Raw genomic sequence first — 12,068 nt, 5'->3', positions numbered from 1 at the left:
CCGGGCCTCCTCCACTTTCACAATGAGGCCATATGTAAACTGGAGGAACAACACCTTATATGCTCAGGACCTTACAACCTCAGCCATAGAGTTCACCAACTTCAAAATCTCCCCAACCCCAGCCTCATCGTATGTCCAGCCTTCCCTCTCATCCATTTCCCTTCTCACCTATCTGCTCCACCCTTCCCACTGACCAATCTGTACAACCCCCACCTGCATCCACCTATCACCATCCCACCTACCTTCACCCAGCACCTCCCTATTTATTTGAGCTCCCTTCCTCTTCCACAGTCCTGATGAAGGGTCCTGACTTGAAACATTGACTTTCCTGTGCTCCTTCAGCTCCAAATTTTATCGAGTGATTAGTTGCCCAGGTTAACAGCTTGTCAGGCAATTTCCTAAAATAGATGTTCCAGTTGCTCAACTTCTTGAATGGATAGGCCACATTGAAATCCGCATCCCTAACTTGATAATTTCACATTCCTTTCGAAATTCACTTTTGTACATGAAAGGATGAATTTGTATTTCATGTCCAGAGAAGATACATTTCACAGCCAATTAAGCACTTTTGTAACTTACAGTTACAATGAGGTGACACAAGGCAGCCAAATGACCACAGCAAGATATTACAAATAACAATGTGATAATAGACAAAAGATTCTGTTTACAGTTCCTTGAGGAATAGGTATTGATTGGGGAGAACTCCTCTGCTTGTCTTCAGGAAAGTAATGTAGGATATTTTATTTTTGCCTGAGGATCAAATGATATCTTGTTCTAAAGGCTCATCTGGAAGGCAGTGCTTCTGGTTTGGGACTTGAAAGCACAACCTTGTGACTCAGAGATTAAGAACTACTACTGAGCCAAACCTGATCCCATTAGTTTCCAGTGTGATTTGTACTTACACATACTTGTAAAATCTATTTACATTATCAATTGTTTGGAAGGAGCTTCTTTTAGCTTGACACTATGGTTTAGCTGTGTTATAATGAATTGTTAACTGCTACTGCATGTAAAAATTGCTGTGTTTCCAGACGGAGAAATTGTGTCAAAACCAATGGTGCTGTTCTTGGGACCATGGAGTGTTGGGAAATCCACCATGGTCAATTACCTCCTGGGACTGGATGAGACTATCTATCAACTTTATACAGGTAGGAGCAAATTACTGCAGATACTGGAAACTGAACTGAAAGCAAAAAATGCTGGAGATCACAATGGGTCAGGCAGCATCCATGGAGATAAAGTAGGCTAACATTTTGAGTTTAGATGACTCTTCATCAGAGCAGTGATCTCCAAAATTTTTAAAATTCAGCTTTATACAGGTATTGAGACAAGGAATCTAAAACAAGAGTAGACCATTCTGTAACATGAGTCTGCTTCACCATTCAGCAAGATTATGACTGATCTGGTATGGTCTCAACTCCTTTTTCTTGTCTGCTGCCCCCCACCGCCACATGAAAAAAAACCTGGAGCCTCCTGTATATCTAAAATCTAATTCAACCTTGAGTAAACTCAATTACCCAGTCTCCGTCATTTTCTGGGGAAGAAAATTTCATAGACTAACAATTCAAAAAGAGAAAACATTTCTTAACCTCATCTTAAAACGTGAGACATCATATTCATAAATGTTATCCTCCAATTCTAGACTCTCCACAAGGGGACACATCCTTTCAGAATCTCCCCTGGCAAATTCCCTCAGAGTCCTGTATGCTTTAACAGCAGCATTCTCATTCTTCTAAACTCCACTGGGTTAAAGTTCACATTTTCCCACATTATATTCTGTGCACCAATTTTTAGTCCACTTACTTAGACTTAAAATTCCTTTGAAGACTCTCTACCTTCTGTTGATAACTTACATTCTTACTTATCCTTGCATTGTCGGTAAATGTAGCTACCATGCATTCAGTTCCATCATCCGAATAATTGATATAGATTGTAAATAGTTAAGAACCCAGTACAGGTTCCTACGGTTCTCCATTAGCAATGGCTTGCCAACCTGAAAAAGAACTGAATTCTTTTTTATACTCTACTTCCTTTGATATGGTACTTTATCAAATGCCTTTTGGAAATACAAGTACAGAACATCCACAGGTTTCCCTTCATCCACCTTCTTGTTACTTCCTCAAATAAAATCTCACAAAAGTAGTTAAATATGATTTATCTTCCACAACACCATGTTGACTCTTCTTGATCGCATTATGACTTTCTAAGTATCCTGCAATAAATTCCTTAAAGGATTCTAGCAATTTCATGATGAAATATATTAAATTAACTGGCCTATAGTTTCCTAATCTCTGACTCCCTGTTTACTTGGTATTACATTAGCTTTGTTTATTTTTACTGGGACCCTTCCAGAATCTAATGAATTTTAGAAGTTTGTACTCAATGCCTCTACTATCTTTCCAGTTACTACTTTTTATATTGGAGGAAGCATAATATCTGCTCCTGGGGACTCCTCAGTCTTTAGTTCTAAGGGATTTCCCAGCACCTTTCCTCTGGTTTAAGTTTCTTCCTCCTTTTCACCTTTTGATTTTTCATGTCTTTTTGAGAAGTTTTCTAAGTTTTGCACAGTGAAGACAGACACAAAGTATCTGTTCAATGCACAAATCTACCAATTCTTCAGGCTCACTCAAAGACAAGCATTAGCTTGAATTACTCTTTTCCATTTAAAATACATGTCAAACTTCTCACTGTATTTTTATATTACTAGCTAACTTTCTCTCATACATCCTTTCTAACTTTTGTAACTAGTTCTCCCTTCTTTGCTCATTATTAATATGACCAATCTTTTTGTTTACCACTAACCTTTGCAGAATTGTACATTGTCCCTTGAATTGAAACTTCCTTTAATTCCCTAATTCAGCAAAGGGGGATGCATCCTTCTCAAAGTCTTCCTCACGGAGATAAATCTTTTCTGAGTTGTATTAAATATCTCCTTGATAGTCTTCCACTGCATCATTACTGCACTACCTTTCAATCTAGCTTCCCAGTTCACTTTAGCCAGCTTTGCCTTCATATCATTATAGGTTTCCACTGTTTAGGTTTAAAACATTAATCTTAGAATCCACATTCTCCTTTTCAAATTGTTAGAAAGATTGATTAGTCTAACCTTATATTTCCTATGATTCAGAGGAATGTTAGGTAATTTAATTAAATGTACAAAATTCTTTAGGGTTTTGACAGTGTAGGGCTGAGACAATGTTTCTCTGGGAAATGGGAATTCTGGAATTAAGAATCATAGTCTTAGAATAAGTGGTTGACTATTTAGAATGGAGATGAGAGAAATGTATTTACTTAGAAGATTGAGGCTCTTTTGAATTTACTCAATACCCAAGAATTGTGGCTGCTTAGTTTTGAGTAGATTCAAAATGGAGGTTTTGAGGAATATGGAGATATGGTAGAAACATACATTTGAGGCAGTAGATCAGTTATACTTTAATTAAATTGTGGAGCTGCCTACTCCTCCTATTCTGTATGAGTTTTAGATGTAGGACAATGGCACTCAGCTCCAACTTTATAAAATTTATTAAATCCAAAGATTACTTTATAAAAGCTGAAAAAACTGCCGATGCTGTAAATCAGAAACAAAAACTGAATATCTGGGAAAGCTCAGCAGGTCTAACAGCATCTGTAGAGAGAAATCAGAGTTAATGTTTTGGGTCCAGTGAGCCTTCCTCAGAACTACTAGAGATTACTTCACCTTATGATCATGCTTGGAGGAGACAAAATGTTCAGAAAAGTGGATTCAAGATTTCCCTCAAATTTTGGCATGAGCCCAATATTACTCTTAATAAATTTTAAATAATTGGTAAATTGATCAACCATTCAGTGAGGCAGTATGCATACTGAAATTTTCCACAGAGCTGGTCAAATAAGTCACAGGAAACCCCAGAGCAACCAAACAGTACACACCAGATTTCCTTCTGAGATAACAAGGTGTGGAGCTGGATGAACACAGCAGGCCAGGCAGCATCAGAGGAGCAGGAAAGCTGACATAATGGGTCTGGACCCTTCTTCAGAAATGCTAAATTCAATCACTTGTTCAAGTATTCCCTTTTATAGCTATAAATGAGGATGTATTTTAACTTCAAAGCACTTTATCATTGGACCATACAGCATATTCAGCCCATCAATTTAGTTGCATTTCTGAAGAAGGGTCCAGACCCATTATGTCAGCTTTCCTGCTCCTCTGATGCTGCCTGGCCTGCTGTGTTCATCCAGCTCCACACCTTGTTATCTCAGACTCCAGCATTGGCAGTTCCTACTATCTCTGAGATTTCCTTCTGATACAGGAATCCAAAAAGGAGATATCAAAGCTGAGAAACCTTGGTATTAGTTAAACAGATGTGTGCAGAACAACAGTGGTGAGAAAATTTCTAAATTCAATGACTTGTTCAAGTATTCCCTTTTATAGCTTTAAATGAGGATGTATTTTAACTTCAAAGCACTTTATCATTGGACCATACAGCATATTCAGCCCGTCAATTTAGTTGCATTCTTTTGCAGTTTCTCCATAGGCCTTCAGTATTTTTTTCCTTTCCAAGTACATACTCAATTTTGTGGAGAAAATTAGTATTGAATCTGAAGTAACTCCAGAGACCAGTATCTTGTCATCCTTTATCTACACATGAACAATCCTTGACTACGGTACAGCCCTATTCAGAGCCAGGTACCTCATTCTATGAGGTCCACCTGGCTGATCATTACAATCAATACATCCATCCCCCTCCGAATCCAAGGACATAGGCGAGTCCTTTTTCTTGGAGAGCCTCCGAGGCTGTAGGCTGTTTCTTCAAGCCAACCCCTTCAAAGTTAGGACTGTCCTTTCTGTCAGGTCATTGGATGATGGGTGGTACAGAACTGCCCTTATATGTTGAATCTCATTCAACTTTAAAAAGTAACCAAATTCCCTGCTGGTAAATGATGGCCCATTATCTGTGGCCAACATTTCTGGGACTGCGTACGTTGAAAAAGATGCATGCAATTTTTCTATCATCATCCCAGTGTTTGATGAATGGACCCTATGCACATCCAAACACTCTTGTCTACAATGGCTAAGAACATTGAACACATGAAAGGACTACATAGTTGATGTGCAACTGAGTCCAAGATTTACTTGGCCATTCCCATGAATGTGGGGGAGCTGCTGGCAGTCATTATTTGTTCTCAATGACACTCTGGGCACTATCCTACCAATGTGGCTATGTCTGCATTCAGGCCTGGCCACCAGACATAACAGTCCCTCTCGCATGAGCTGGTCTCTCCGGGTCCAAAAAAGGTTCCAATCTCATTGTGATGACCGTTGGTTTCTCCCAACAATACGTTGTTTCAGTTTTGAAAAGACTGGAGCTTTCTGGTGTCCAAAATGTAATATTGTCAGCTGTGATTGGTCACGTGTCCAGAAAATGTAATATAATTACAGACTCTTCCATTGGGGGTACCACCAGTGGTGTGTCTGGTAATAGGAGGCAGCTCAACGCATCTGCATTTGCTACTTGGCCTCTGGGTTTGTTCTAACTTGTAATTATAAGCACTTAGTATTAGAGCCCACTGCTGAATATGGCCATATACTATGGGCAGGCACTGCCTTGCCCTCTTTAGGCAGACCAAATACAGGTCTGTGGTCCATGATTATCATAAAGGTATTGGTGGAACTTTCTGACTCCAAATATGACAGTCAAACCTTTTATTTTCCATCTGGGCATATTTATACTCCACATTAGCTAAAGTCCTGGATGCATATACTATTGTGCATTCCTCTCCATTGGGCCACCTATGAACTATTACCACCCTGATGCATCACGTGTCAATACCAGATCTTTCTTGGGATCACAGTGTGCCAAAATCTGATAGGATAATAGTGTTTCTTTTTTAACTTCATTGAAAGCTAGTGCTTGTCTATGTGACCATTTCCAAGGCTGACATTTTTTTTAAGGAGTTGATGCAAAGGTGCCAGAATGGATTGCCAGGTTATGTATGAACTTTCCATAATAATTTACCAGCCCAAGAATTGACCTATGCTTGTGGGCAGACATGGGAACTGGGGCACCTTTGATTGTCCTCACTTTATCTTCCAATGGGTGTAAGCCGGTCGTGTCAATTGTGTAGCCCATCTAGGTCACTTGGGGGGCCTGGAGTACACAATTTTCCCTTCTCAGATCTGCACCTGCCCTGGAAAAAAGCCTTAGGACTATATCTAAGTTCTCTAAATATTCCTTATTGGATTTAAGACATTGTCTAGGTAGATGGCGACTTGAGGTAGACCTTGCAAAATGTTCTCCATCATCAATTGAAAAATTTAACAGGCTGATGATATCCTAAATCCCACTCTCATTGCCACTGAAATAACTCCACAGAGGCCAGTATTCCACCACTAAGTCACCCTTTATTTACATGTGAACAGTCTTTGACTTTAGTCCTGCCTCATTCAGAGTCAGGTACCAGAGTGTCAGTATCTCTGACACACCATTTTTTGTCAGCCAAGGCTCCCTGATTGGACCAGATTAACAACCCCAATCAGAGAACCCATTTTCTGAGGTCCAGCTGGCTGGCCTCATTACAATCAATATAGAATCTGTTTCCATAATCCTCTTACAGACTGTGTTTCAGATTGTAAGATCTTGGTTGCATAAAATAAATACACATAATACCTTATAAGAACATATTACTTGTTCAAGCATTTTAGTACTGCAGTCTCTCGTTTCTTTAAAAATATAGTTAATTATCACTTGTCATATTGATATCATCTCTGTGGCAAATATCACTTTTGGTTCAAACAAAATAAGTCCCAGTCGTGGCTCTAGAAATCTATAGGGTAACCTTTTGAATGACCAGTTTCAATATGTGTAGTATGAGTCAAAAAAAGTGCAAATGCTGCCTGATATTAAGAGGCAACAGGCAAATGTCTCCTGCTGGTAGTCTGTTCTGAACACATTATCACCTCTAGGATGCATTTATCCAGAACTCTGACATGGCCTTCCCCAATCACTAGAAACTTGGAAATAGCTCCACCACACCACTCTCCTCCAAAAAAAATGCTATGGATGCTGGGACAACAGTGATTATCAAGAACAAGAGGAGTTCTCTGTTGTGATGAATGCAATGTGAACTCTGTTTCTCTCTTCACAGGTATTATCCTAAAGACTGAATATTTCTAGGGTATTCTGTTTTCATGTCAGATTTCCAGTGTCCATGGTATTTTGCTTTTGTAGATTTTTGATCAGGGGTGTGGAGTAAGGATAACTAAATGGAGTTGAGGCGCAGATCAGCCCTAAATTGGAAGTTGGGTAGGCATGGATGGTCTGATGTTCCTAAATTTCATTCATTCTCTATTTTGCTGCCCATAGGTGCAGAGCCAACTACATCAGAATTTACTGTTTTGATGCATGGGTCTAAGATACGCACAGTGGAGGGAATTGTCATGGCTGCCGATAGTGCTCGGTCGTTCTCTCCTTTGGAAAAGTTTGGCCAGAACTTTCTGGAGAAACTTGTTGGAATTGAACTCCCACACAAGCTGCTGGAACGAGTGACTATTGTGGACACACCTGGAATAATTGAAAACCGTAAACAGCAAGAAAGAGGTAATAACAGGAAGTCTGTTAATACTTGTTGTGATGACTCTATTGGGTGAGGTGTGATATGTTTGAGGAATTGCATCTAATTCCAGCCTTAATTTATGGGAGGGGGTGGTGGGTTATATTCTAAAGCGATAGCGTTCATCCAGTAGGGTAAACTATGAACTGTGAATGCTGCAAGTTGCCTTGGAGAAACGGGAATAAATCTTCTGGCTTCTCAAATACATATGGTTAATGCAGTAGATCAGAGAGAATACAACCATTCCTAGCCTGGCTATCCTGTGATACTTTGATACAACAGGATTGATTTCACAATTAGGGAATTTTAGTGAAGACTGGCACTCAAAAATAAAATGCAGGTTGGAAACTTGTGGGGACTGTATGTTAATACTTCCAGCATTGAGGCTGTGATTAGGAAGATGGAGGCTGATGACTGCTCACTACTGTAACACATACTAATACAATGGTCACAATGAGAGACACAATATGATATTCAGGAATTAAAATGTAAAACTGCAAAAATATCATTCAGATATTTTATCACCCCAGGATTAAAAAGTGCCAATGTATGTAGCCTGTTTAATTTAACAGATGAAGTATTTCACTGATGCAACTGCCCATGGTTGAAAAAATAATTAATTGTGCTGTGGAGAAGAGCAGTTGCATGCCTCAGGGATCAGTGTTGGGACTGTAATTGTTTACAATTTACATAGATGATTTGGAGTTGTGACCACATGTAGTTTTCAAAGTTTACAAATGACACTAAGATGAGCAAAGTGTGCAGAAGGATACAGATAGTTTAAGTGAGTGGGGAAAGGTCTGGCAGATGAAGTACAATGTTGATAAATGTGAAGTCATCCATTTTGGTAGGAATAACAGCAAAAAGACCTATTATTTGAACAGTAAAAAAATTGCAGCATGCTGCTATGCAGAGGGACCTGGGTGTCCTTGTATATGAATCACAGAAGGTTGGTTTGCAGGTGCAACAGGTAATTAAGAAGGCAAATGGAATTTTGTCCTTCATTACTAGAGGGATTGAGTTTAAAAGCAGGGAGGTTATGTTACGGCTGTATAGAGGGCTGGTGAGGCCACACCTGGAGTACTGCATGTAGTTTTGGTCTCCTTACTTGACAAAGAATATACTGGCACTGGAGGGGGTGCAGAGGAAATTCACTAGGTTGATCCTGGAGTTGAGAGGGTTGGCTTATGAGGAGAGACCGAATAGACTGGGATTATATTCATTGGAATTTAGAAGAATGAGGGGAAATCTTATTGAAACATACAAAATTATGAAGAGAATAGATAAGATAGAAACAGGGAGGATGTTTCCACTGGCAGGTGAAACTAGAACAAGAAGGCATAGCCTCAAAATTAGGCAGAGCCAATTTAGGACCCAAAGCGTTGTGAATCTGTGGAATTCCCTGCCCAGTGTAGTAGTTGAGGCTTCCACGTTGCATGTTTTTAAAGCTAAGATAGATAATTTTTTGAACAGTAATGGAATTAAGGGTTATGGTGAGAGGGTGGGTAAGTGGAGCTGAGACCACAAAAAGATCAGCTATGGTCTTATTGAATGGCGGAGCGGGCTTGAAGGACCAGATGACCTACTCCTGCCCCTGGTTCTTATGTAAGTGCTGGAGCTCAGAGAGGTGACCTAGGGCACATCCATAACGTGTGTTGGACAAGACATTTAAAAGTGGAGGAAGAACGATGGAGAGAATGGAACTCAGTAGGTTAGGTGAAGGAACAAAGTTTGAGATAGAACATAAGGTTGGACATTGGGTAAGATATTGGCACGAAGGGAGTTTGAATGCAATACTACCAGGGAAGTCAGGATTTTCAATAAATTCCCTAAAAATGCATAGAGGCATTTGTACGCCCTTTTACCAAATGATGTATTGCTGCTCCAAAGTGTGCTTGTAACTATTCTAGAGACCCAGTGGTATTTCTATATTTTGAAATTAGCTGTTTCATAATTTTTCTACCTTTCATAGGTTATCCCTTCAATGATGTTTGTCAATGGTTTATTGATCGAGCTGACCTCATATTTGTTGTGTTTGATCCTACCAAACTGGACGTTGGATTGGAATTGGAGATGCTCTTCCGTCAGTTGAAGGGTCGTGAGTCTCAAATCAGAATAATTTTGAATAAAGCTGACAATGTGGCCACTCAGGAACTGATGCGAGTCTACGGAGCTCTCTTCTGGAGCCTGGCACCATTAATCAATGTCACAGAACCACCAAGAGTCTACGTTAGTTCTTTTTGGCCATATGAGTACCAACCTGATACAAATCAAAACCTATTCCTGAAAGAAGAGGTCTCCCTCCTGGAGGATCTCAACCAAGTCATTGAGAATAGGCTGGAGAACAAAATCGCCTTCATCCGACAGCATGCCATACGTGTGCGCCTCCATGCCCTTCTTGTGGATCGATATTTGCAGACTTTTAAAGATAAAATGACCTTCTTCAGTGATCCTGAGTTAGTCTTCAATGAAATATTGGATGAACCAGACAAATTCTACATCTTTAAATCCATCTTGGCTAAAACCAACGTCAGCAAGTTCGATCTTCCCAATCCTAATGTCTATAAAGATTTCTTTGGCATTAATTCCATTAATACTTTCAAATTGCTGTCAGCACAGTGCTCATACATGGGAGGATGTCTGCTGGAGAAAATCGAGCGTATCATCACCCATGAGCTTCCTGCTTTATTGGGAGCCATCACTGCTGGGAAAAACCCATCTCTTTCATCCTGTGACATCACTGGATGTGGAGAAACACCAAAGAACCGCTATAGAAAGCCCTGAACAAGGAGCTATTACATTATTTATGGGTGAAATAGTTTATGTCTTATGTCCAAGAAGCCATGGTTCATTAACCCTTTGAGAACTGAGCTTTAAGCATCCAGGAACCTGTTGTATACCTTAAAAGAAAAACTTCTATCAAATCTGTACCATACATAACAGAAAATGAGGATTACAAGAAATATTTAACGAATAGCATTCTCTGAACAAAGATGTACCAACCTGGTCATTTTTTGATACAGCTTAGAAAGATTTATAAAGGGCTCAGAGGGTTAATTTATTTGCAATGTGGCAAGTGGTTAGTGTGTCTCAGTGCATGTTTAGAGTAGAGCTTTGATAGCATTTCTGCCCTGTTTGGAGCATGATGACTCCCAGTTCTTGCTGCTGCTAACATTTTGTTCACGTACCTTTTTAATCTCATTTTTCTTCCCCCCCCCACTTCATTACTTATTCCTTGTCACATTGATCTGCTTGCTGTATTTAAAACATTAAGTTTCCACCTTCACCCAACCTATTTTTTAGCTAGATAATCAAGTCTCCCTCTCTGGCCACCCCAAATCATTGGATCATCTTTAATCCAAATGGCAAATTATCCACAGATCCTGCAAGAGGCCATGCATGCTTTAAAATGTTTAATTACAGGCCTCTTGGAAACTTAGCGATCATTGCTGTTGGTTCCATTGCTGAATCGTACAGATTTTCTCAGATGTCTGTTCTCTGAAGTAGCAAACAGAGAGTAAAGGGCATTGGTGAGTAGGAGAGAATTATCACAAACACGTAAAAACACACTTTTACATTCACAAGCATTAAATAGCTTCATCCAGGTTTATCCCAGTTTTGGTTTAAGATTACAGGTTGTGGCAAACTTGTAGGTAACTAGACTAGTTATCTTTTCTCCATTTTTGTTCCATTCATTTTTTCGTTCAGGTAATCTTACCTGATCTGCCCACCATAATTGCTTGTGCAGTGGATATACCAACTGCTTCAGACCATTGATCATGTCTCATGCAATCACTCTGCATTGAGTTTTTCTGGAAATACTTCACTATTCTGTATTTGCATGATACAAACACTCTGCATTGACATCTGTATGATGTTAATGAGCTTGATCACAAATGGTTTTGAGGTGCAATCTTGTGGTTATTCAGGTTAAAGGATGACCTTATAAAGTTTTTAACTGCACACAAGACAATTTGGAAGGTGAAATGTATCCTTGTGTTGTAGGCTTAGAATACAGCAGAGCTAAAAAGAAGACTACTCTGGAGATAATGAGATTATTTGCTCTTTACTCCATTTCTTTTAAATGCCTCCCTTTATATTTTGCCCGTTCACTGCTTTGGTGTTTATCTAATATAGCAAACTAATCCTCATCATGGCTTCCCTCTGTGACCTACTGTTGTGACATATGAAAAATATCACATCATCTCCATTCAATAAATTTCCACTAACATGGTACTGATAACAATGATTCAGCTGTGGAAAATGAAGGGGTTTCCTTTAATGGACTAAGAAATCAATTGAGACAATCAGAGAAATGCACATGTAAGTAGAAAGGGAGAGTTAATGAGACAACTTTAGTAACAGTGAATAAAAACTGGCCTCAGAACAGTATGGAATGTCATGGTATTTGTGTAAAGGTGACAAAACACAGGTTAATTGCTGGTCAATCGGTGATCAAACAAATTTAAGTGACTTGT

At 39.4% G+C, this 12,068-nt stretch overlaps 1 protein-coding gene across 1 annotated transcript in view; it reads left to right on the top strand.

The window, feature by feature from the left end:
* LOC109932681 (sarcalumenin) overlaps nucleotides 1-10,515 on the top strand; it is a 36,806-nt gene extending 26,291 nt beyond the window's left edge. The window contains exons 5-7 of the mRNA XM_048609868.1: nucleotides 1,032-1,148; nucleotides 7,344-7,577; nucleotides 9,563-10,515. Of these exons, the coding sequence (XP_048465825.1) occupies nucleotides 1,032-1,148; nucleotides 7,344-7,577; nucleotides 9,563-10,374 (1,163 nt within the window). The 3' untranslated portion in view covers nucleotides 10,375-10,515. The remainder of the gene's footprint in view (nucleotides 1-1,031; nucleotides 1,149-7,343; nucleotides 7,578-9,562) is intronic.
* Nucleotides 10,516-12,068: the final 1,553 nt, after the last annotated feature.

The sequence above is a fragment of the Rhincodon typus genome, chromosome 21 (assembly GCF_021869965.1).
Source record: "Rhincodon typus isolate 14 chromosome 21, sRhiTyp1.1, whole genome shotgun sequence".
NCBI lineage: Eukaryota > Metazoa > Chordata > Chondrichthyes > Orectolobiformes > Rhincodontidae > Rhincodon > Rhincodon typus.
This window is presented reverse-complemented; position numbering and strand designations above follow the sequence as displayed.